This window comes from Podarcis bocagei (assembly GCF_964188305.1).
Source record: "Podarcis bocagei genome assembly, chromosome: 1".
Classification (NCBI taxonomy): Eukaryota; Metazoa; Chordata; class Lepidosauria; order Squamata; family Lacertidae; genus Podarcis; species Podarcis bocagei.
The window spans coordinates 139,368,009-139,394,235 of NC_138125.1; the positions used below are offsets into that span (position 1 = coordinate 139,368,009).

At 42.0% G+C, this 26,227-nt stretch overlaps 1 protein-coding gene across 2 annotated transcripts in view; it reads right to left on the reverse strand.

Moving 5' to 3' along the window:
- SPAG16 (sperm associated antigen 16) overlaps nt 1-26,227 on the reverse strand; it is a 466,237-nt gene that overhangs the window by 181,128 nt on the left and 258,882 nt on the right. For both annotated transcript variants that reach the window (XM_081172704.1, XM_081172703.1), the window contains one exon: nt 3,732-3,858. In XM_081172704.1, the coding sequence (XP_081028830.1) occupies nt 3,732-3,858 (127 nt within the window). The remainder of the gene's footprint in view (nt 1-3,731; nt 3,859-26,227) is intronic.

Genomic DNA, 26,227 nt, shown 5'->3' on the forward strand with positions numbered 1-26,227 from the left:
TAATGCTGAAAGCATAATGTACTAGAGGAGTAGGTATTCTATGCTTTTCACATTCTCTGTGTTATGTACTGAAGTTCTCACCCTAGGCCAGCAGGGGGATACTGTACGTAGTTTTCACTCAGGTCCACATATGGAAATAAGGGATTGAAAGTGACGTTCACTGATTGGATAGTTACAGAAAGTGTTACAGTTGCATTGCAGTGGAGCTCTATATAAGCAGGCTGGCTGAACCCTTCAGTTCAGTTCAGTTCTGGTCTGGCCTGTGAATAAACAGGAGCTGTTTGAAGAATCGCTGTGTCATCTTATATGTTCACCCACAACTTAACACTCTAAAAAATTCCTTACTTTATTCTCAAACCCATAGTTAACCTGCATACGCCTGGAAGGATTTAAAAGAGTGGACTACATTTTTAAAAAGACTGATTGGAGACATAGAGAAGTGAGAAAGAAAGATACACATATCCAGTTAAGACTAGCAATGATATCATAGCATGTTTCATCAAGTCCAAACCCCAGCAATGCAGAAATCTCAGCTAAAGCATCCTTGACAGATGGCCATCCAGTCTCTGCTTAAACCCCCCCCCAAGGAAGGGCAGTCCACAAGCTCCCCAGGAAGACCATTCCACTCAAGGGTGAAATGACCCACAACTTATTAGAGTGAACAATGATACCCACATTTAAGCTGAAAACTTATTGTTGCTTTCTAAATCTTGTTCTTATTTTTCTATTTGGCATTTTCTCTTAGTATAATTTAAATAAAATGTTATTGTTTAAGGAAAGTTATTTATAGAGCCTATAAGCCAACACAGATATATCACATAAAGGTTCAATGAAGTCATCACATTCATGGTTAAAGTAGAAAAAGTACAGCGTGGAATGATTTAGCAAACCACAGTCTGAGATATGCCAACAAACCAGAATCAGAAACCATAATGTGAAGTGGGTTTGTAGAACATGGTTTCTTACGATGCCTGATGTATCTAACAATAGTTACAGCCACTGCTTCATCATCAGAGGCTGCTGCATATTGCAGAAAGAAGTAAATCTAAGAGGCTGCATAGTTAAGGAACAGATATTAGCCTGGTTCACACAACTAATTAAGTCAAACCTTGGCTGAGCAAAACCACATGTGCATGTGGGTTCATCTGCTTTACTCCTTCATGGCCCTTTTACTGTCAGGTAGGGATGGTGACAAAATTTGTTAAAAGTAAGCAGAATAGCAAGTTTTGACAGAGCTTGGCTGCTCATGCACAAAACGATCTCCTGCCATACATGTGAGAGCTTGTGGGCACTCTTTGATACCAATCTTTTGATAATTTTTTCACCCCGAATTTCTCATCACTGTTTTCAGTCTCTGAGCTTAAGATCGTCACTCTGCTCATCTCACTGTCATTATTTCTGTGGTCCTCGTCTGATCCAGCCAGAGTAAACATGTATTGGAACTATGTGTGTGCTCTGTCTGTTATATCTAGGCGATGATTTCTTAATATGCTGTGCCATGCATTGGCATTACACAACAAATTTACAGAATGCTTTTTTTAAATGCAGATTCTCTCCTGATGTGACTGTCAGCAATCAGCAGCATGCATTGTCAAAAGCAGAAAGAAGAGTTAGTATTTCTTATGTGAAGATGCCATTCTGTCATGCATTCATTTCATTTGCAACATGCACACCCTTTTCTGCTTGGAAAGGCAGCCAGCTACCAGCCACAGTTAGAGTTTCAGACAGTAAAACAATTTTTACTGAAGTGATCTGAATTCAGGCAAATAGAACAGTTAAAAGATTAAGTGTCCATCTCTGAGCAGGGTGGGGTGGGGTGGGGTAGGTGTAGTGACTGGGGGCAGTGACTGTGGTGGGTACTTTAAGTAATCATACAAAAGAAGAAAAGACTACCCAGACCATGACAAATATTGATTAGGGACTTCTGCACAGACCAGTTCCCCTCTAGGCAATTCACAACCACATTGTTGTCACTAATGTCCTCACTAATATGACCCACTTCATTTCTTGCCAGAGAACCGCAAGTACCCATGAAACAGCAACTCTACTCCATCTACATGGATTCTTGGCCCATACTGTTTCAGGCCAAAGGCCATAGTTCTGTCATGCCCTATGCAACCTGCTAGAAATCCATGCCTATATTTCAGCCTATCATCCTCAAAGTGATGGGCAGACAGAAGGGATCAGCCCTACATAGGAGCAACATCTCTGGTATTGCTCTTCCCATCAACAGCAGAACTGGGTAGATCTGTTGTGCATAGCAGAATTTGGCCTATAACAGCTCTCAGTTTTTCCTCAGCAATACTTCCAAACCCTCTATTTTCCAGATGTCACTTCTTCCACTAATTTCCAGCTGCTGGTGCCTCTTATCAGGCTATCCAGGAGGACCTCAGAGTCAAGTTGAACCATGCCAAATACAAGGACTATGCTGACCGCAAATGGCAGGCTGAGAGCCCTCTTGAGTATGCTCATCAACTCTCCAACTGACACTGAATGCCTCTCTAGTAAAATAGATTGTAAGTAGCCCCACCCATCCAGCGGCGTAGCTAGCCGCTCAAGTGCCTGGTGTGGGGGCGCGTCCTGCAGCAGGGGGCAGGGCAATCTGCCCGTGAGGGCGGGGTGAGCTGCCCGTGGGGGTGGGGTGAGCCTCTCCAACACTTGGAGTCTCTCCGCCACTGCCCCCTCAGCTGTAGGGCGGCTGAGGGAGAGGAAGTAAGCAGGCACAAGTCCCATGATGCCGTTTCAGGCAGCGTGGAACCTGCAGGCGCCTAAGCCACCACGTCATTCCTAAAAAGTTTTGTGAGCCCAATTTATTATTATTTTTTTAAAAAACTCATTTTGTCACACACACACACACCCCAGTGATGACGCCTGGGGCGGACCCCCCCCCCCCGCACACCCTTCCTCCAGCATTGCCCCAACCCTGATAACAGCTTTGCCCCTTTCTGAAAACCCTCTTGCTTACAGGCTTCAGCTACCTTCAACATAGTACATCCAGTGTTTCATCAGTCGCTCCTGGTTTCATCTATGCTAAATCCAGATCCAGAAAGACACCAACCTCCAGCCACACCACTCATGGACAACAGGCAGGAAGAATATGAAGTGGCTCAAATTCTAGACTCATGAATGCATCAGAGACTCTTATAATGCCTCACTGACTGGAAGCGCTACCTACCCAAGGACTGTTTGTGGGAAGCTGTTCATGACCATGTCAGCAATTCCATTGTGGCTATCTGCACAAGCCAAGCCCATTGGATTGAGACCATGGAGGGGGAGGTGATGTCAGGACCTCAAAGTCCAGCAGCCTTTAAAACACAGGGTTGGAGGCCTCAGAGTCACCAGCTAAGGATCCAGACCAGAATCAGGGCTGACTTGAGCCCAAGACTGATAGGCAGGAGTCCACAGAACAACCTCCCAAAGCACCTGGCAATGGAAGGAAACTTACAAAAAGTTGGTGTTCAATGTTCCAAAATATTATATATTATATAAGTCATGTTTACATAAAGTTCAGTGGTCTCTAAATGCATAAGTTATTGGAGTCCAGAGGGGGAAATCACCTTTATTAAATTGGGACATTCCTCATTTCCCTCCTACTTCCTCCCTATAACTTGACGTCATCCACTTGATTGAGGTATTATTACAACAGATTCAAATATTTCCCATCAAGCAAGCAGTGTGTTTGTCTAGCTTTTATGCGTTCACCCAGTTCCCAAAGCAATAAGTTAGCTTACTGTTCTGGCATCCCAAAGAGACAATGTCTTGTCTGCAGAGCTGGTGAGAATGATGTTGGAGAAAGGAAGAAATTCAATGCTGTTTACTGAATCCTTATGGCCACGAAAGGTGTATCTGCACCGCTCACTGCAAAAGAACACAATGACATATCCTAAGCAACTATAGTGGAATAACTTGGCAATGTTTTCCAACAGCAAAAGGAAGCATAACTACAACTGACCGACAAATTATAATTTGGCATCCACACTATTCATGTTGACAAAAAACAACAACACTATTTACTTACTTACTTACTTACTTACTTACTTACTTCCAATATTTATACCCTGCCTTTCTACATAACAAGGCCACTAACAAGCTCATTAATTGTGCCAGTTAGATTCACTTGAGCAAACTATTTCCAGTTCTTTGACTTTGGTTTTATGTGCTACATTGTTCATGCACATTCCTGCATTGCAATTAAAATAAATGAATGTCATAGAAAGGCATGAAATGTTGATATTTCATAAAACGATGGAGCTGCTATCCCTACCTGTGAAACTGAAGCCCTGTGACCCACCGAGCCCACCTTACCCTAGGCAGATAGGGAGAACAAAGGAGGTTAAGATTTAATCCCATGAAGATCACTGTGTTTGTGCTACTATTAGCCTCATAGGAAAGTGATCTGCCACATTTTAATAGAAGATACGCATATAGAAATAACTCTTCCCTGTTTGGCAGATGAGAGGTGTGGGCAGGCTGTGTGGGTGTGTTTACCGTAAATGGAAAATTGGAGGAAGAAGTTATGTTACTACTAATATTTATTTATTTATTTATTTATTTATTTATTTATGTCTTACATTTATGTTATTTTCCCCTCTTAATATCCTGAATATGACTATAATGCAGTATGCAATGATGATATGATAAAACAGAAAAACAAATAAATAAGGGTTGTTGTTTTTTAGGAAAAAAAGGCAAATGGATGCATGGCAGTGACCCTTCCACATGTCTCTCTCTCCATGACTGTGCAAGAATGCATGTGTGTCTCTGTGTTGCAGGTGCACACCTGTCTCTCTTTGTGTGAGAGTGGGCAATGAGACGTATGTGTCTGTGCTTGTGTGAATGTATAGTCCACCACCAATGTGCTTTACAAGTGAAGACTATCAGTGTTTCAAATTGCCTAGAAATTTCTTAAGAATTTACACATAGCCGTTAGATCTGACCCAGCATCCTGTTTCCAAGGGTAGCCAGCCCTATATTTCCTAGAAGCCGTCATGCAGAGCAAAGAGATAGCAACCCCCCCCCCACCCGCCCACCTTCTTATTCCCCAGAAAATGGTTTTCAAAGGTATATTCTGTCTTTTGTGGCCAATTCACAAGCGGGAGTTAACTTCTGTTTTGCAAGTCTGGAATGCTGTTTATATTTATCACACCCAGCTGTTTAAATCCTAATGGCAGTGGCCATTTTTGTAAGTCAATAATCAATTACACAGTGAATTGAATAGGTTATTAGAGATTCAGCACATCATTACATTTCTAGCATTAGAGGAGAGTTCTGGAATGCAGGCACCGTGCAAGTACAGTACAGGCTGTGAGAGCTCATTCCAATTAGACACAAAGAAACAATCTGGGGAAACGGCAGGCTGCATGTTCACAGGATATGAAAGGTGGTTGAGTCACATTAGCACAAGATGACCTGTGTGATTCCTTTCAGTTGTCACAGTCTATGCTCCAAATTATAACATGAGTCTTCGATAAAGCCTGTATTTGTGGCAACAGTGTTTACATTATCTGAATAGAGAAAGATGTAGGTAAAATAGTTTGAAATAATCAATTAGCACTGAACAAATTGTGTACTCCTAACAATTACCATATCATACTTCTGACAGAAATGCAAAGAGAGAAAGAATGTGCTAGAGACTGCAGATAAATTCCTCTGGGGTAGAACAAGAACACATTGATTTATATCAGACAGTTCCCAATAGAGAAATTGAAAGCTGCATCTTCAGGGGGAAAGACAACCCAAGAAAGGAATATATATTATGAGTAACTCAGATACGATGGGGGGGGGGGGGTGGGACTGCAGACAGACAGGCTGCAAGAACAGGCTTGTGAGAGATTAATTAGGTGTCAGAGCAGGGAGGCCCATTCAGAATCCCTTAGCAAGGTGAAAATGGACTAAAGTGATGGACCACGACAACTAAAGGAAGGAAGGAAATGATTTGTACGTTTCCATCAAGAACATAAACACTTGGGCCTGTTTCAGCTCTCCCTCTTTGCCACTTCTATATCAGTGTGTAGTGATGAGCAAGCTCCCTTCACTCTCTCCAGATTTAATTTACCATTCTGGTGGCTCAGTGACTGATATTGTTCTGAACCTCTGACTGCTACATAAAACAAACTCATCTTCTTCCAGCTGAGACATAATTTAAATGAAAGTGTGCAGCCACACTCAAAGCAACTGCTGAAAAGAGTCTTATGATTTTCCACAAAGAAAAATGCACAATTTGAAGCATACCTCTGTCTCTCTGACCCTCTTCCCCTTCTGTCTTCCTTACTGGACAGAAGAACAATTCTATCAAGAATGGACAAAATTCTTCTCCCAGAGACACTTTTCCCAGTATAGAATCATTCACACCACTTTAAAAGAGGCAAAATGCCCACTTACCCCCATCCCCACTAATCCCCCTGGCACACCACCCACTATTCCACCACGCAGCACAAAACCTCCAGATAAAAACCTGGCAAACCAAAGGCTTATACTGCCTAGCAGACCTACAAAAACAACAAACCCATATCAGCACAAGAAATGCAAGACAAGCTAGGGGGCACTCAAATGCCCTGGCAAGCACACCACCAATTACATGCCCTCTTAAACAATCCAGTAGTAAAGTCAGCAGCAACTAGGCCCTTGACAACCTTTGAAAACCTCTTCCTAACAAAGGGACACAGCAAAGGGATGGTACTCACAATATACAAAATACTGCTACAAAATCCCACAACCCCCCTTGACGTAATCAAAAAACAATGGGAGGACGACATAGGCCAGTGATGGCGAACCTTTTAGAGACCGAGTGCCCAAACTGCAACCCAAAACCCACTGATTTATCGCAAAGTGCCAACACAGCAATTTAACCTGAATACTGAGGCCTTAGATTAGAAGGGGAGGTTGGCGCATCCATGTGGAGAGAGAGCAGAGCAATGCAGGGGCGCCTCGGTTTTCAAATAGCTTACTTCTCAAACTACTTGGAACCCAAACACTTCAAACCCGGAAATGAGTGTTCCGGTTTTCAAACTTTTTCTGGAAGTGGAACGTGCTCTGTTCTGAGTATAACTTCCGTTTTCAGAGTGAGGGAAGGCGGCCTGGGCAGCAAGCAAGCCGGCACCTGCTGCCCTCCAGCGCTGGGTCCCTCTGCTGCCCCAACAGCAACCACCCGCTCCTCCAGCTCCGGAGGCAGAGAGTGAGGGAAGGCTGGCCCGGGGCGGAGGCAAGTGAGCTGGTAAGGGATGTCGCCGCCACCCCACCCCTCCAGCCTGCTCCTGCTTGCAGCCAAGTAGGAGTGGGATCGGGCTGCTCTGCTAGGCAGCACTGCTGCTTGCACAGGAACAGGAGCTGGGTGGGGGCTGCTCAGCTGGGGAGGTGCAGGCTCCGTCGCACTTTCTGTTGTGGGGTTTGTGGCTGCACTACCCTCAAGAGAGAAGTTTAAAGGAGACCCCACGTCCGCATCAGATTCCCCGCAACCCCGGGAAGGCAGCAGCTAAGCTGAATAGCTGCTGAAACTGGGGAAGGTGGAGGCAGCCCAGAAGCTGCATCTAAGAGCCCCTGCATCACCTGAAGGCAGCCAGGCGCTCCTCAGCTGAGCTGCCCGATCCCACTCCTACGTGTGTGCAAGCAGGAGTGGAGGCGGGGATCTCTCAGAAGGGGAGGCTTCATGCTTCCTAGCTGAGAGATCCCTGCCCTGCTCCTGCTTGCATGCAAGTAGGAACACGAAGCCTCCACTCCACTTCTGACTCCGCTCCCAATGGCCCCGGCCAAAGGATGTGTAAGGCCTCAACCTTGCAGCAGCAGGAGGAGGAAGGTGGCTGCTCAGAACTCTCGGCAGCCCACCAACCTGGAAGTTGTAGCTCCGTTTTGTGCGCGCGCACACACACACACACGATGCCCCATCCAAGGCGCTTCTACTCAGACACAAGTTGAGCTGAGGACTCAACGTGCTGCCCTCGCCTTCTGCCAGCTCTGTGCTGGGCGTGCCTGCCCACAGAGAGGGCTCTGAGTGCCCCCCTGGCATGCGTGCCATGGATTCACCACCACTGCTCTAGCCTATCTGACAGTTTTATGAGCCCCGAACCACATAGGTCGCAGCACAGGAGAAAAAGATCCCAGAGAACCACGAGAAGGGGACAAGTCCAGGAAGGATTCCTCAAGTAAGTCTGATTATTCTGATCGTGACCACGAGGACCAGATTAGGGGTACTGGGTCATGACAGCTAGATCGCCTGGACTCCCAAAGTGGGTCTGGATACAGAGAAATAGGAAGCACAGGAGTGATAATGGAGCCACAGCTTCTTGTGGCGAGGAGGGTTTAGACTCCAAGGGGCGTATTAGGGAGTCTACTTTTAAGCACACAGACCAACCCCCAGAATTCACTTACGGGGGGGGGGGGATATGTGAGCGCATCCTCAATGGTGAGTTTATAGACATGTTTTCCCTGCTGTCCCTGCCTCCTCTTATAGTATAAAATCAAAACCGGATGAGTGGCAAAAGAAGGAATAGAAGATAACTATTGAATGCAACTATCATAATTGGATTACTGTGTTTTCCATTTATGCAGGAGTTATATCCTCAGCCTATCCTGACAGAGGATGGCATCTGTTTAACTATCAGCATATCATCCTCAAAGCCAAATTGACAGCTGGGGAAGAAGAAGAAGAAGAAGAGTTTGGCTTTGATATCCCGCTTTATCACTACCCGAAGGAGTCTCAAAGCACCTAACAATCTCCTTTCCCTTCCTCCCCCACAACAAACACTCTGTGAGGTGAGTGGGGCTGAGAGACTCCAGAGAAGTCACCCAGCAGCTGCATGTGGATGATCGGGGAAGCAAACCCGGTTCACCAGATTACGAGTCCACCGCTCTTAACCACTACACCACACTGCTGCCCTAGAATATGCAGAGGAGTTCAGAGAAAGGGCCGCAGAGGACCCTACAGCCTAATGGGATATTAAGAACAATGACACAAGAACCTGTGTTAATGCGAGCCTTGTTGGTACTTTAATGAGCCTGCCCCAATGAAACAATGAATACAATGACTTCTCTTGTGTTAATTACAGGGAATGTTCCTACAAAGGTTTATGACAGCAGGTCTTGTGTGCTTTAGAACAGAAGACTTCTGTAAGCAGATAACTAGAAACGGAATCTTAATGTGCCTTAGTAAGACACATTTTTGTATGTACTAAAATACTAACTCGTGACTGGGGAAAAATCGATTTGCTATCATCTGTGACCTTGAAATACAAATTTTGGGATTTAACAAGGTGGGGGTGGTGAGATTTAATTATGAGAGTGTGATCTCATTCATGTTTTTATTGTTAGAACTATAAATGAGACTTTTACTGATTATTGTAATGAAGGATTAGGGAGATAATGTTTTATGCTGTTTGAACATGTGACGTGCTATGAAAGTATATCATCATTATTTGCTTGTGATGAAGATACTCCTACATGAAATTGAAACAAAACCAAACAGAAAACAGCAAAAGACAGGTTTGAGTTCTATACACAAAATACAGGCAGATACAGTGGTACCTCTGGTTACAAACTTAATTTGTTCTGGAGGTCTGTTCTTAACCTGAAACCGTTCTTAACCTGAAGCACCACTTTAGCTAATGGGGCCTCCCGCTGCCACCGCACTGCTGGCACGCGATTTCTGTTCTCATCCTGAGGTAAAGTTCTTAACCCGAGGTAATATTTCTGGGTTAGCGGAGTCTGTAACCCGAAGTGTTTGTAACCCGACGTGTTTATAACCCAAGGTACCACTGTATACAGAATTATTTAAAAGAGTTCTGTTCAAATACTTAAAGTACTTCTTAAATCTCAGAATATGCTGGGTTGGATCCAGACAGCTAGTTGCCTTTAGGCCCAACTAAAATCAATGTGAAATGTTAGTCACAACAAGTCACACTAAATAGGAACATAACTTGCACCGTATTCCTACCTGCATTTAGCGTACTTCTGAGCAGACATGTATACAATTCTGCTGAAAGTTGGGGTGCAACCCTTTTGTTGAATCTCACCCAGGATCCTTAGGAACTGTTTTTAGAATAATGAATGTCAAAAGGTTGTTTGGAGGAGGTTGAGCTACTCTGACTTAAATCATTGTCTACTGGAGTATGATATATGATTATGATGATGCTATTGTCATCACTGCCAGCACTCTGCATTGGTAAGAAATTCACATATTAAGCCTCTTGCATATATTGATCAGATGTTAGATGTAAGGATGAAGGAAGAGATTGTGATCACATCTGCTGGTCCTATCCTCTCAACATGTCTGACCTTCTATAAGATGAATAAACCCCAACATAAGCTCCAAAGTAAATATGCTCCAAATCTGCAGTCTGTACACCCAGAAAAATGTTGGATAGGGAAGCTTCAACTAGAAAGCAGGATCATGGTTTCCCCAGCCATGTATAAATCTCACTCCAGCCAAAGCTCTGCAGAGGCCTTTAGTTAATGTTCCTCCAGCTATGGCCATATAAATTCAACGGCAATATTGCATTTCCTTATTCATGTTTTCAAACTTTTATCATATGTATCTATAAAATGCCTACAGAGCCACGGGGTATATTGGACAGGGTGTTGAACTGAGAGGCTTGGATTCGAAACCATACTGAGCCACAAAGCTTGCTGGGTGAACTCAGTCAGTCTCGCTCAGACAAACCTATGTGACAGGATTAATGTGAAGATAAAATGGAAGACATATGGGACTGATAAATAAATAACTTCATTACTGATATTTTGCCAGATACCCACTTCTGCGCATCTTTGTCTACTTGAATACAAGCATGTTCAAAAGTGTCATTTAAATTAGCTGTTCTCCAATGAGCCAAATATCTTTTTGCCACATCTTTCAAATCTCTTCAGGCTCTTCAGGCTCTGACTGACGACATGATGAACAAATGCAAGAGGAACACAACATGAAGGGTCCTCTAGGTAAGCCAACCCAAACTCTCAATGTGTAGCTTGAAACACAGGCAGATTTTCTTTGGACTGGATGCATATTCCATTTCAAATCAAGTCAGTTGAAGCCCATTGACATAGCAAGTATCAAAGCACAGACTTTGTGGGTGAGTGCTCATATCATCTCTGTGAAATATAAAAGGGCTTCGTTTTTAGGTCTGTCATACAAACTTCTAAGTATGTTCAAAAAGGAAAAAACTTGAAATATATAAATTTTCATGAGTTGGAGCGGAAAGGTCTGAAGTAGGAATGTTTGTTCCCTGTATGTAGGCTCTGCACAATATTTTGAACCCAGATGGGAGACAACACATCCAAACCTCTGTTCTACCTTCAACTGTCTTGTGGATAGGATCCTGATGATGCTGATATTGTTTATTATGCATCTTTTAAAAGCTACCTTAAGGCAGGATTTAGATAACTAAAACAGATAAATAATACTAATGGGTCAAATTAGGCTATTAAAATGGAAATATAATCCTAGATTAATTTATTTTCTCTGCCAACCTTGACATGGTGTATGAAATGTTAAAAAAAATGATATTTGCCAGACTATAAAAAAGCAGTCAAATATACCTTTGGGATTCACTACGATCCCTTCCTTCACTAGATCTTTTCAGTCAGTGGGGAGTAACTAGGGATGTCTCCAAAACTCCTAAGTTTCTTATTTGGAACAAAAGATTGGCCTAACATGTAATACTTGGAAGCTACATGTATCAAACACTATTTCCCTCATAAGTTAGAATGCCTCAGCATTCAATGCAAATATTTCTGAATAATTCTTCTACAGCTTCCACAATTTTTAGAAAAGGTATGTTGATCAGAAACATCAAGAACTGGGCTACCTTAGCTGCATATCCATATTTATTACTGACAAATTCATTATTTTCATGTTTAACATGCAGTTGCAGGTCCAGGCATTATGATCCCCCTACCCCAACCCATATAAATAAGAGACCAATAAGACTGGTTTGGATCAAAACAGGCCACAATTTTCCTGAATACAGATGAAAGAGGTTTGGCTTAGACATGGGGCAATCAAAATACTTTCTGCCTGCCTGCCAGAAGCGACATGTGGTCAATCTGGGTGGGGGTTCCTATGGCTTACATCAAATAGGGTGACCCCCGCAGGGACTGCTATCTGGGGGAGTGCCTTCGGCCCTGGCCCCACATGGGCAGGCACACAGACATAACTCCCCCCCCCAGATCCCTTTAACAGGATACCCCAGCATTTGGAGGGGCAGGGGGAGACTACAACCTCCCCTCTATCCAAGATAACGGATTCCCCCAATGCCCAGCCGCTGAAGGAACAAACAGGTAGTACCCTGGATATAGTTTAAATGGCCAAATCCCAGCCTGCAACCCCATTCACCAATGCAGGGTGCAGACTAGGATCTGGCTCCTGATAAGCCTATCAGGAAGGGCACTGAAATCATTGTTCCATCATTGGGGCCCCAGTGGAGCCTCCGCTGTTCTGCAACGCTGCCGCACCAAGAGGGGTGAGCGGACTTGTGGTGGCAAATCAGTGGCCTGATTCACCATAAGCATCGGGCTCAAATGCCGCGGCCTCACTTCTCCTTCTCCAGCACTTTTGCCTGTTTTCAACTTACAGTGGCTTCACTACGTCTGCAGCTGGTGTTAACTTTATTGAAACAAGATAGCTTCAAACAGTAATTAATGATTCTGAACACAGTTGAGACTAACTAATGTTTCTGATGTGGACATAGTGAGTTGTTTTTTTAAAAAAAGCACACATTCTACTCATGTAAAAACACGCTGATTTCCGGACAGTCCATGGGCCGGATTGAGAAGGCGATTGGGCTGGATCCGGCCCCTGGGCCTTAGTTTGCCTACTCATGTGCTATGGCATTTCTGTTTGCCAGATGGAATGATCCCCTCTTCCCCCACACTGTTCAGCAGCTTTGGGGAGCTGCAGGGGGCATGTGGGGAGAAGTGTGCGGAAATATTGTTGCAATAGTGGACTCTTTTTGCTCACAGTGTTCTCAGTTCTGTAAAACCAAATGCAAAAGAGGTTCAGTCCCACCCCACACCTGAAGAGGGTGAAAAAAGAACGAACTCAGGTTGTGGGAGCAGCATGGACTGCTTCCTTCTTGAAGCAGATATGTGATGCCTCTCTTTTCCAGAAGCATTACCTGGACCTACAATTGGCTACTGCTGTGTCAAACTAAAAATGCAAATGGATAGACCAGATCTGAAATTTAACAAAGTACAAACAACTAAATCATTCTTAAACTGTGCTGTTCTCTTTTGTCTAGTTTTCTGCTCAGCAGTTTAGAAGACAATAATTAACTCTGCCTCCGTGTCAGTGACAGTAAGGTTATCATGAGTTACCACAGCAGCTGAGATCAGCAATGAGATGCACTTTCCCCTCTAACTCTTCTGCAAGGCTTATAGAGCAAATTATCCCTCTGTGTTATCCCTTCACAGCTACAGATTTCATTTCTTGTTCAATACTATTAATTAGCATTTATGTAATGTTTTGAGTGTCCAAACATTAGCTTGTTGCAATCCTTGCAATAGTATTAATTCTAGAAGTGAAGCTGAGAGAATAGAGGCTTGCCTTAGGCTACTGATGGTAGATGTGAAATTCAGGACCAGGAACTTCCTGATTTATAATTCAGTCTCTTAGGCTGAATGGCTCATATGCATGGATATATAAACTTGTTTCCCCCTGAATTCAACAGTGTTTATGCTGCAACAATTATATCCCAGAATGACCAAAAACTCAGGATGGTAGCCAAGTGGTATTGCAGTAGAAAGTTCAGTTATTATAGACAAAAATATTTTTACTGCAGATTTTTGAAGTGGGTTGAAAATTATAATAAAGGGTAGCATTCAACTAACTTTTACTCAGAGTAGACCCATTGAAATTAGCATGATTAACTTAGGTCCATTAATTTCAGTGGGTCTACTCTAGTAAAAGTTAGTTGACTACAACCCAAATAATGTAGAAAAATGTTTCATTTTCTGGGGTTGTTGCTTTTTTAAAAAGAAAAAAAGCTGTAAAACATATCTCTCTCTCTCTCTCTTTTAGCTCTCTACTTCTAAACTGCTTTATTTTCTGATGTATAATATGTGTATATCGGTTTCTGAATGCCAGAACAAAGATAAAAAGCAACACATGAATAACTCAACTTGCTGCTTGCACCAAAATAAAACCCAGTACCATTTATTCACATCTATCAGGCAAGATCTTGATTAAACAGGAAAGTCCTGCAGCATATCTTGAATGGATGGCTGCCCAGTTTTATCAGGTTAATCCAATAATTTACCTTTTATCTCAATTTGCCATCCAAACATGGTTCAATATTTTCAATTGATGAATGTGTTGTTAAGATTTCTGGCCTGCTGACGTCAGCAGGAAGTGTCTAATCGTGTTTCAAAATTAGTGGCAGGCAGCCTAGCTGGCCCTCCTCCTAGCACTGTTTTTGGGCATGGCAGGGATAAACACCCCACACTGAACAGCAGAGCCAATAGCACATTCTGAAATTATTTGACATCTACCCAAGGAATTCTGAGACCACATCTCAACAAAAATCCCACAATGTTTCTCTTAATGGTCACAATCAACACGGATTAATTCCAGATGAACCAGAATGCAGTGTTGAAACTAGATGCAAAAATATTCATGTCGTAGCATCATAGAATGTCAGAGTTGGAAGGGACCCAAGGTAAGGTTACCAGATTTTTTTCAATGAATCCAGGGACACTTTCAACTTCCTACTAAATAGATTTTGTCAGGGGACTGATTTGTAAATCTGGGTACTGTCCCCGGGAAACGGGGACGTCTGGTAACCTTAACCCAAGGGTCATTTAGTCCAACCCCCTGCAATCCAGGAATCTCAGCTAAAGCATCCATGGTAGATGGCCATCAAACTTCTGCTTAAAAACCTCTAAGGGGAGTCCACAACCTCCAGAGGGAGATTCATACATGATATTTATTTATTTAATGGCATTTATCTTGGTGGATCCCAGAGCAGGGTAAAAGACAACCATAAATACAACCATAAATATTAAAAACTGACTTAACAGTTGTTGTTGTTGTTGTTGTTGTCGTTTAGTCGTGTCCGACTCTTCGTGACCCCCTGGACCAGAGCACACCAGGCACTCCTGTCTTCCACTGCTTCCCGCAGTTTGGTCAAACTCATGTTAGTAGCTTTGAGAACACTGTCCAACCATCTCGTCTTCTGTCGTCCCCTTCTCCTTGTGCCCTCAATCTTTCCCATCTTTCTCTCTTAACAGTAAGAGAGACTAAAATCAGATGAGTGCTACATATCACAGTTAATACTACACAAACCAACACTTCAAATGCCCAGGGCAGAAAGGTAAGCCTTTTCTTAGCAGCAAAATAGCACCAATGCTTAGCACCAATGCCAAGCACACTTACACCGGAGAGCATTCCACATAATAGGGTACCACTACAAAAAATTGTGCACAAAGAAGGAAACAGAAACTATCCACTGAAGTGGCCTGCTGCTTAACTTTCCTATTAACAATTAGCTCTTACTTCAGTGGAAGATATTACTTACATAATCTCCTTCTTGCTTTTTAAAAGGAAATAATTTTGCTGATGGAAGGAGTTGCTATGCTGAAAATGAAGGCACATTCAAGGTATTCATAGTATTACAAGTAAATACAATAAGAGTGGTTTGTCAAACAGATGATGTTGGGCCACAACTACCATCAGAAGCAGATTTGGGGCAGCACGCCTGGTTCCTGCACTGGGCGCTGAGCCTAGATGATGCCACAAGGTGTTGCAACTATGTCATAGTGCAGGGGTCTGCAACCCGCGGCTCCGGAGCCACATGTGGCTCTTTTACACCTTTGCCGTGGCTCCGGGGCCGATACTAGCGAGGGGAGGAGGCGCATTGTGTGCTCTGACACTCCCCACTGTTTTAAATGTCGCAATGGTTTTGCGGCTCCCAGTTGTTTTTTCTTCGGTCCAAGTGGCTCTTTTTGTCTTAAAGGTTGCAGACCCCTGTATAGTGAATGGAGCAGAACAGAAGGCAAGAGGCTGGGGGTGTCAAATTTCGGCCTCTCACAGGGTGCCACTGAAATTTGAAAAACCAAAGTCTGTGTTGTATCCATCACCCCTAATCATTGGCCATGCCAATTGGGAATGATGGGAGTTGGACTCTAATAACATCTGGAGGGCTACAGATTAGCCACCCCTAGTATAAAAATGTATTTGAAGTGTTTATAAAATAAAATGACTAATTCTCAAGACAGAATATTAGCTTTCCTGGCCAGCCTAGCAGTTCAGAAGCATGTCAGTGCAAGCAGATAAAGAGGCACCACTGTGGCGGGAAGGTAAACGGCATTTATGTGTGCTCTGGTTTCTGTCACGGTGTGCCTGTTGCACCAGAAGCGGTTTAGTCTTGCTGGCCACATGACCCAGAAAGCTGTCTGTGGACAAATGTCGGCTCCCTTGGCCTGAAGAGAGATGAGCGCTGCACCCCATAGTCACCTTTGACTGGACTTAACCGTCCAGGAGTCCTTTACCTTTACCTTTTGCTCCACACCCTTCTCAAGTGCTTTTTCATCATTCAAATGCCTTGAACTGGGATAACAAATCTTGCTTGCATGGATGGAAGATGGGAGGGGTGTATGTGCGGATGCGGAAATGTCTGACTTTAGAATGGAATATAGCCTGCTGTAAAAAGATAAGAATCACATCCTTTGTTCCACTTATTTTTGCCTCTGGATCTATGCCCTCCACAGAATACAATGTCCTGTACACGAGAGAGTGCTATCTAGAGAGGCTCTGTTTGAAAGTATTGAAATTACATTTAGACTATGCCAGTCTAGGAATAACTAGAACATTACCAATCAATGCCCACATGTTATTTCAATACTCTTTATATTGAATGTTTCAACAAAACTCATTGAATTAGAAACCTGGACTTGCTCCCCAAAGGCCTGCTTGCACATGGTGTCCCCACAGCTGACTGCTCATGCCTACAGCTATCTGGCTACCTGTACTGAGAGTTAAATGGGTATTACAGGATCAGTAAACAGTGCACTTGCTAAGCCTTGCTTCTCTATGCTCACAACACTGTGTAGTAAAGTAAAGTTGGTAGTGGCAACCATTTATTAAAGAGGAGTCCTCAACTGTGTATGTTTGTTGGTTGGGGAACCATCAGCTGAGAGCACTGGCTTTTTGCTATAGTGAATCAAAATATTTATTGGTACTCTAGGCCCACAAACCCCACAACAGTTCTCTGTTCCTTAACTAGTATCAGTGCTTTTTTCTGGGGGTACGCAGGGGTACGCATACTCCTAAACATTTTGTGAATCTAAGTTTGGCCTCATTGAGGGGCAGTATTTCAATATGAGTAGGAAAATGAGAGTACCCCTAAACAATTTTTTAAAAGAAAAAAGCACTGACTTGTATTTTTGGACACATGATCTGGTTGCCACAGCAGCAGTGCAAGGGACACCAACCTTCCATCTTTGTTTAAAATAATGGACTTTGGATACAGATCTATGGGGAAAGGAATATAGCAACTTGTTTTTACATTCTAATAGAAGCTTAGATTATTGATACATTTATTTGACAGAGTAAAAACCTTTCTGTCACAAAGTTTTCAAAACAAGGAGATTAAAGTGTGCATGGCGGCTGATTCACTTTTCTCGTCAGCACTTTCCTGAGCTGGTGCTTTCGCTTTCATTCTTTTAATCCAATTGTACTCCACACAAAAGCTAGATATAAAGCATTTCCTTCTATTTTATTAGCAATTATCTTTTGTTCCAATCGATGAAGAAAAGCCTTCTAAACTACGCCAATGTGTGAAATTCAAATTGTACAGTCCTAACAAAATTAAAGTTATGATTTGCTTCAGATTGGCTGTTTATTCACACACCCTTTGTGACAAGGTTCTTCATCAGAAGGTTCAGATAGCCAGTTCCATTCAGCACAAATATTTTGTCAAAAAGTTGTTGTTGTTGTTTATTAGATTTATATACCGCCCTTCATCACAAGATCTCAGCGTGGTTCAGAGGATAAAAATACAAGGTAAAAACACAAGTAAATTGTTAAAACCAACAAAACAACAAACCCCTCCCACAAACACATTTAAAAGGCTGTGGAGTATTAATCGGTCCCTATTACAGGTCCCAAACTGTGTCCCAAATTCAATTCTATTTCTGGAAACAGGTGAATGCCCACTCTCCATCAAAGCATGGTGGGCTGCCTTGAGATACTGGCTCAAGATCTCAGTATTCGGCCGGGGGAAGGGATTATTAGTACATTTAACCAACGAGAAGTTTGTCAGCCCATGGCTGAAAACTATGGCCAGAAAAGCCATCTTGATTGGACTGCCATCATCCCTCTTATATCATCTGGGTTACAACACTGCCCTTGAATCCCTGAGGCAAAGGCTCTGGGACATCTCACATAGCGACCTACGATCCCGATCTTATGTAATTTGTAGCCCGGTCACAGCTGGAATCCAATATGGGTACGACTTTCAGATATCCTCATACCTTAGGAATTTGTCTGTACTTACCTATCGGCGTTTAGTTACCAAAGCCAGACTAAATGTATTTCCTTCGGAAGTGCTAAATGAAAGACTGAGAGGCATCCCTTATCAGAATAGGCTTTGTTTATGTTCCCAGGACGTCGATTGTATGAAGCATATCCTACTGCATTGTGGGCAATATGAACAAGCAAGGGACCAACTGATCAAACTCCTACTGGCAAATACGCCGGGAAAATCTGAAGCCTCCCATATTAAATATCTTTTGGATGACAGGTCTAATGATATTACACTGGCCGTGGCAAAGTTTCTTTTGGAAGTTATAAGGAACAATGATCATTATGCCCTAGATAAAACAAAATGACTGCCTTGGTTTCCTCTAGCTGTCTGTCTGGTCGTTTTAACGGTATCTAGTTTTGAAATTGTTTTGTGGGTCTTTGGACCGCAATAAAGATTGATGCCTTATAAAACAAAAAAATACAAATACATTTCAAAATGCAAATTGACATATAACTCTTAAGAATAATTTAAAATAACCCCACCCCAAATAAACCACACCCACCCACGTTAAAACGCCATCCCCGTTGAAACCAGAACTTTAGCACAAGTGGGCTGGCCCATGCCCTCGTTCCACCCCTGAAGTCCAGCCCCCAAAGACACAAACTCCTTTGGTGGTGGCCCCACCCCCAGGTCAAGCAGGCTCTAGAGAGCTGCCCCAGTGACCCATGCATGCCTAGGTGTTTCCAATGCTCCTGCCTGCCCAGGGTCCTAGTCCCTGCCCTACTTGCACAGTTGCAGGCAGCTTCTGGTCTGGAGATCCAGTAGAGGCCACAGGTCCAGCAGGTGGGGAGAGATGGAGGTCTCCCAAGCAGCAGCTGTAGGCAAGTTCTAGGTTAAGATAGCCCATTCCATTCGGCACTCATATTACATAGCCAAAACAGAGATCCTTCAATATTCTGTTGTAAATTAGCATGAAGATATAGTTATGTAGTATATTAATGATTGTTTAATCTGCCTACTAGAGCACCATTACACCTTACAATCGCTAAATATTCATTATATATTATACTACAGTGCTCACAAGTTTCTCTCTGTCTTCCCCCTCCTCCGCTAAACTTGACTGAAATTGCTTAGCTCTGTTCAATCGGCAGCTACTTGTGAAAACAATGCAAATGGTTAAAATGCAATAAATATCAACACTTAAGCACTTAAGTGAGTAAAATGAATTTCAGGGTGTTTTTAAATTGCTTTTCTTTGGAGTAGAGTCTAGTTATTTATCCCAATAAGCCAGATTTCAAGTGGGTGGCATTCTTCAGAAAAACAACCCTCATTGTATCAATGGGCCTACGAACTGGAAGAGATATTATGAATAATGGATTTGCTGTGCTCTTTGACACAGTACCACAGCAAATAAAACTCATTCTGGTTCTTCTAATAAGCAACTGTTGAAGTGCAAAATAAAACATTCACCAACTATCTAACCTACAGGTGAAACCATTTTCATTAATTTTGTTTTTCCAATAGCTGTTGCAGCAGATGACTTCGTGGGGTATGACTGCCCATCTTTTCAGCAGAAGAAGTGGCTTTTAAAGGACAGATCTAAAATATAGAAGGCATATTTCATTCTTCTCATCTGCTTGTCAGCTCTGAAGGAGATGATTTGTCTAAAAGAAATGAATGCAATCTATGTTCTGATTCCAAAAGATATGCTTGCATTGAGCAACTGAATTTATAGATTAAAAATTTAAAGAATAAGGAGGCAAATCTGAGGTTGAGCTGAGCTGAAAATGTAGGAATGAATCAGTATGTTGGAATCCACTCACAATTTTTAGGAGAGACTATTTTTTGTTTCCTTGTTTGTGTCCAAAGGTATGAAGTCTGTTTCCAGACATAAATCTGTTATTAAAGTAGTAAATGGAGGAAGCTTTTAGTTGCCATTCAGGAGCCTTGCCTCAATGAAGACCACAGCTACAGTGGCTATGATAATATTCAGAGTGTATAGCAGAACAGGGGAGGACTAGATATTTTAGGGCTGAGGTAGCAAGAGATTGAGGAAGCCACAAGTCCAACTGCTCCACTTCAGGAGGTAATTCACAGATTTCACCCCCATGTAACATTGTTCCCAAGTATGGGGTACTATTATTCCCAATAGAGTAAATAGCAGATGTTCTCTTATAGGGAAGATGATAAATAATAAAGTGCCAGTGATCTGGATCAACACAAAAAGGACATAAGATCAGCACATAAGAGGACTCCATTACCCACCAATATCATTTTATAGGTGCTATATTAATATTCTTGGTTTTCCATTGAAGCTGAATGCTGACATGTGGCAGCTGGTGTATTCAGAAATTCATTGGTTCTTGGCTATGATTGGTGGTCCTCACTGTGTAATTTGCTGTCAAACATTTTTAACAATGGATTGTGATGGCACAGAGACAAACCATCTGCTCTGAGAGTGGGGATGATCCATAAACTAAACACAAACACACAAAATGGTTCACCTCATGGAGCCCTTGTCATACATAGCTGTTTGAAATAGGCTCTTTGTGCCAACTATTTCATGAAAATCCAACTGTAATCAATTGCCCCTTTGATTGGATTATCTTGTTAAAGAAATTTTGCATTGATTTATTTTCATTCTTGGATCAGCATGATTCCTCAAGTGGCTTCTACTTTACCTGACTAGGGTCCCATCACAGAGTTGTTTTTAAGAGTTACAAAGTCTGCATGCTGCTAAGCCTAAAATAATGATATACAAGGTTCTGTGTAGGACCACAACTCCCATCAGCCTCAGCCAGCATGGTCAAGGATGATGGGAATTATAGAAATTACATCTAATCCAGAATAAGGCAAGTAGACTGGTGACTTGGAGCGGTGACTGGGACCAAATAACACCAGTCCTGAACATAGCTGTCAACGTTTCCCCTTTTTTAAAGGGAATTCCCCTTATTCCGAATAGGATTCCTCGCAAGAAAAGGGAAAAGTTGACAGCTATGGTCCTGAAAGACCTACATTGGCTCCCAGTACATTTCTGAGCACAATTCAAAGTGTTGGTGCTGACCTTTAAAGCCCTAAATGGCATCAGCCCAGTATATCTGAAGGAGCGTCCCCACCCCTATTGTTCAGCCTGGACACTGAGGTCCAGCTCTGAGGGTCTTCTGGTGACTCCCTCACTGTGAGAAGTGAAGAGAAGGGAATGAGGCAGAAGACCTTCTCGGTATTGGCACCCATCTGGTGGAACGTCCTCCCATCAGATGTCAAGGAGATAAAGAACTATGCAGCTTTTGGAAGACACCTAAAGGCAGCCCTGTGTAGGGGAGTTTTTAAAGTTTAATGTTTTATTATGTTTTTGTATATGCTTTAAGCTGCCCAGAGTAGCTGGGGCAACCCAGTCAGATGGGTGGGGTACAAATAATAAATTTATTATCATTATTATCAGTTATTACTATTAGTAGTAGTAGTAGGTAAATAACTTTATTGTACTAGTTGTTGGCCATGACAAATCTGAACCAAAAGTAAATACATGTAAAGGGATGCTGCACCACAAATAATAGTCTCTATTTAGATCTCTATTTAGATATCTTATTCTTTGGGGACTTCAGCACCTGCAATGGAGGGAATTTTACTCCATGTGGGAGTAGACTTGGAAGAAATCTTCACATTATCTCATTATTCTCTGGACAAGAAAATCAACCCACAAGGCAAGAAACTACTTGAGTGGGTTTACTCACGTGATCTTTATATCCTGCTTCGAAGTCCTACTGATGTCACAATAGAATAGAAAGCGATCATTTCCCATTACTAGTTACAGTCTATCCCCTGTTAGAACCGTTCCCCCTGCCAGAGCCATCAAGTCCTTCTGGTGAGCTTGTGAGTACAAAAAGACAAAAATGTTCACTGACACTAAGTGACAACGTCCCAAAGAGTTTAGCCTCTGATGTGTCTACGCCAAGTCCTTCAAAGCAAAACGTCCAACCTGCTGCAGATTTACCAACAAATAATAGCAGAAATCAAACCCTGTCTGATCAACACCAAAGAACCTAGTATTACTATTTAGCAAATTGGTATACCACCATTCCTCCGAAGATCCCATATTCACAATAGAAAAATACAAAATGAGAATACAAAATTCATAATAAAATAAAAACAAACCAATAACCCCCCCCACAAAAACATTTAAAAAGGCATTTAATGTTAATCAGCCGAACACCCGAATGAAGGCAACTCAATTTTATCAATCCATTTTTTAATAGATGATGTGACTGTCAGTCACCACTTCTTAAATACAGCATCATGGTGGTTGTCACCATATAAATAACGTATTATTTATTGCCCCACCTCACTGAACCTTCCATGCAAGACAATCTAAAAAGCCACACACAATGTAAAGGATAAGTATCTTAAAATACTTATTTGCTTTACAAAACATTCTTACTATCTCTTTCCCACCACTCAAAATAATATTCCCCTGACTATGAGTGAGTGGTCTGCTTCCATTAAAAACCATTTCAGAGTTATTTCTAGAATTTTATTGGAAACAGTTATGTTTAATTGCTTCCTTACTATCTCCACAGAGTTTAACCCCATGATTCATGTATGTAATTCCTCTTAAGACCCCTTCTAGTTCTTGTAAAAATGACAGAAATTTGGTTTGAAAGCTCTGGAATTTGCTCGTTTCTAATGTCCTATCCCTGGCCTAATGATTTTATTTATGAATAATTATACATAAGGTTCCATTTCCGTAATCCAGCTGAATAAAGGCCTAAAGTTTTGTACAAAACACCACCCCTGGCCTATGTTTGGGATTTAGACAGTGCTTTTTTCTGGGTGGATGCATACCCCTAAACATTTTTTTTAAAGAAAAAAGCACTGGATTTAGTTAACTGAATTCATGTAGTGCTCAAGGCCAGAATGTGACGTCAAGACAAATCAACACATTTTCCCATTGGGTAGTATGCGGTACATATAAATCAGCGTTTCATTAAATAGTCTGGCTTTGATTTTTATATATGAATTTCTGTGGAAAATTCTTGCTAAGGAAAAGTTTATACAGAAGTACTGTGAATAGGAATAATGCCAGCCAGGCTACAAAAGCATAGAAATGTGGTTGCTTGTTCACTTCAAAATGCAGGGCAGTGGTGGCTTGAGACAGAGTGGGGAGCAGTTTGAATGGGAATTGTATGCATGAGGCTAGAATATATTCTTATACAAAATGATTCTTATCACATTGTCAGGAAGTGTAAAAATCCATATATCATCTCCTAACTTTGCAACCTCTTGGAAGAACTTTTTTGTCTTAATAGTAAACTGTCTGAGGGCAGCTGTGGGACTCTGGCTCATATTTCACCTAATCAAATATTAACATGGGATGCTTTTGTAGGGCACATAAGAAGTAGAAAAGACAAGACTTTCAGCTATTCTGGAGAAAAAACATCTGACAGCATACAATTTTATGCAAAGTTTCTCCTTTCTGAATTCTCAGCAGGGAGAAAAAAGACCAATCTTTGAGGAGCGCCTGGGGCTAAAAGAACTAGGATTGAAATAAGAAGAATTGATAAATAGAGCCATTCATTACAACCATCTTTCGATAGCAAATGACCAGCTCATCTAATTTCAAGCTGGAATACATTACAGTTTACAATGGTTTCAGGAGTCTGGCTGCTGCCACTAGCCATGTACAGCTTCTGAATCAGAAATGGGAGGCTTGTGTTATTCAGCTGCTGTAAACAGAGGAGCCATTTGAAATTGCGTTTGATGCAACATTGTCTTCTTTTGAATGAAACAATACCACTTGAAGACAGAACAAAGGGTGTGTACGTAAAACGTGACTTGAGCGGTACTGACAAAGTATTGCTGCGATGATTGAAATACTTAATCTTAATGAACTGTTGTCTACACTGAATATATTACAACTCCTGGTGCTCTGCAAATCTCTCTCCCCGTGTGTCTCTGTCTCTCTCCACAACATTTTCAGTTTTGAATGCAGTGAACGACAAATGTTCTCTAAAAGAAAAGGAATGGGAAAATAAAGGGCTACAAAACTAGAAAGGATATAGCCAGAATCTGCTTTAAAAAACCTGAACCTAATTGAAAAGAGCATGCTAGCTATAATTATTTAGCTATTCATAGTTTAGTGGTTAAGCGTATATTATTCAAGGCTTAAAAAAAATCTGATAGTTAGATTTTTAAAAAACAGAGCAGCAAAATATTTGCAATTATTTGCTTTTTTATTTATTAGGTAGATATCTCCAGCTTTTTCCCTCCACAAAAGATTTGCACAAACTGGCTGGTGATAAAAAAAACTCATTAATACTGTATCTGCCCTGTATCTCCACTGTGGGGGGATTCTCCAAGCCTGGGTCACACAAGCTGTACCTTCAAACTTCCATTTAGATTGTCTGCAGGTAACTCAGAGGTATCTTAAGCAATTAAAAATATTAACCATGCTGGTGCCATGAGATTCTGCCCACTTGGCATATGATGATTTAAACCTCAAAGGGACCTTTACTTTTTGCTTTTCAGTCCTATCTGTAATTTAAGCCATGGCAGCAAAGTAAGTATCCTTACAGCCATTGCTTGAATTCAACTGGGGTTGCAAATATTCCTGCTGAAAGTGGAGCTTTTAGTTGGCACTGGATTCATGCATGGAAGTAAGTCAGAAAGTGGCCCACTATTTAGAGCAGAACTGCATGTTACAAGGGGAACCCTTGGGTTCGCCTTATAATATGAATGCTTTGGCAGGGCCATAGGGAAAACTGACAGGAGGCCTTCCCTTAACCTCTCCCCAGCCTCAGTTTTAATCATTTCCATGGCTGGACTGTAACACAAGAATTAAATTCAGATAACAGGAAATGTGGTTAAGCACACATAATTTCTCCCCTAGCCTTTCTTCCTTGTTCCTCTTCAAACCCCAATGCAACTTGCCTCTATTAGTCCTGTATATATGCTTTGTTTCCTTGGTGCTTAAAACTACCCTAAACTAGGTCTCTGCAACTTTCTTTTCTCAGCTGTACCAAGTACTGCTGCAGTCATCTATGAACTGCAGCTTTAGAAGCTGACCCCATGCCAGGATATTTTTATTCAAAGGATCGTTTTTATTAGCTTAACCCTTGTTGATGCCCCTGATATCAACAAAGATAGGCTCAAATTGTTCCAAGTCCTTGCTGCTTGCAATGCAATCATCTGATAGAGAGTTGGCAAAGACTATCTAAAAATGGTTCCAAATATGAAAGATTAGAGGAAACAAGCAGCGATATCAGAAGAGAGGAATGATATGATCAAAGCAGTAGGAAAGCTACATAATTTTAGCAATTGGATTTTGAACAAAAGGTGAAAAACTCTTAAGACAGACAAGAAAAATCAAGTACGGAATAAATTTCAGTAGTCAAAATGAGACAAAATAAAGTGCAAGAAATTCTAGAAGCAGGGATTCCAAGCCAAAGTGGCCTGTTTGCGACATTACTAAACCTCACATGCGCTGACAGGCCCTGCGTTGTCCAGCAGAGCAGCAGAGCAGTTCCAAACCTGACAAGGTACGGGTTTCTATAAATTTGTAGGACAAAGTATGAGTAAAATATGACTTTGCAAAAGAGAGAGAGAGCGATCTCTTAATGAAGGTTCTGGATGCACAGAGACCCTAAGTAGGAACAGAAGACTGAAAACAAATAACTGAAAACAAATAATGAAAAAAGCTAAGAGGGAGCTCCCAGAGGTGCTCCTTTGCTATTTCTTCGTCCCATTTCAATGGAAGCTCACTGTGCTGAAGTGTTCAGATGTAG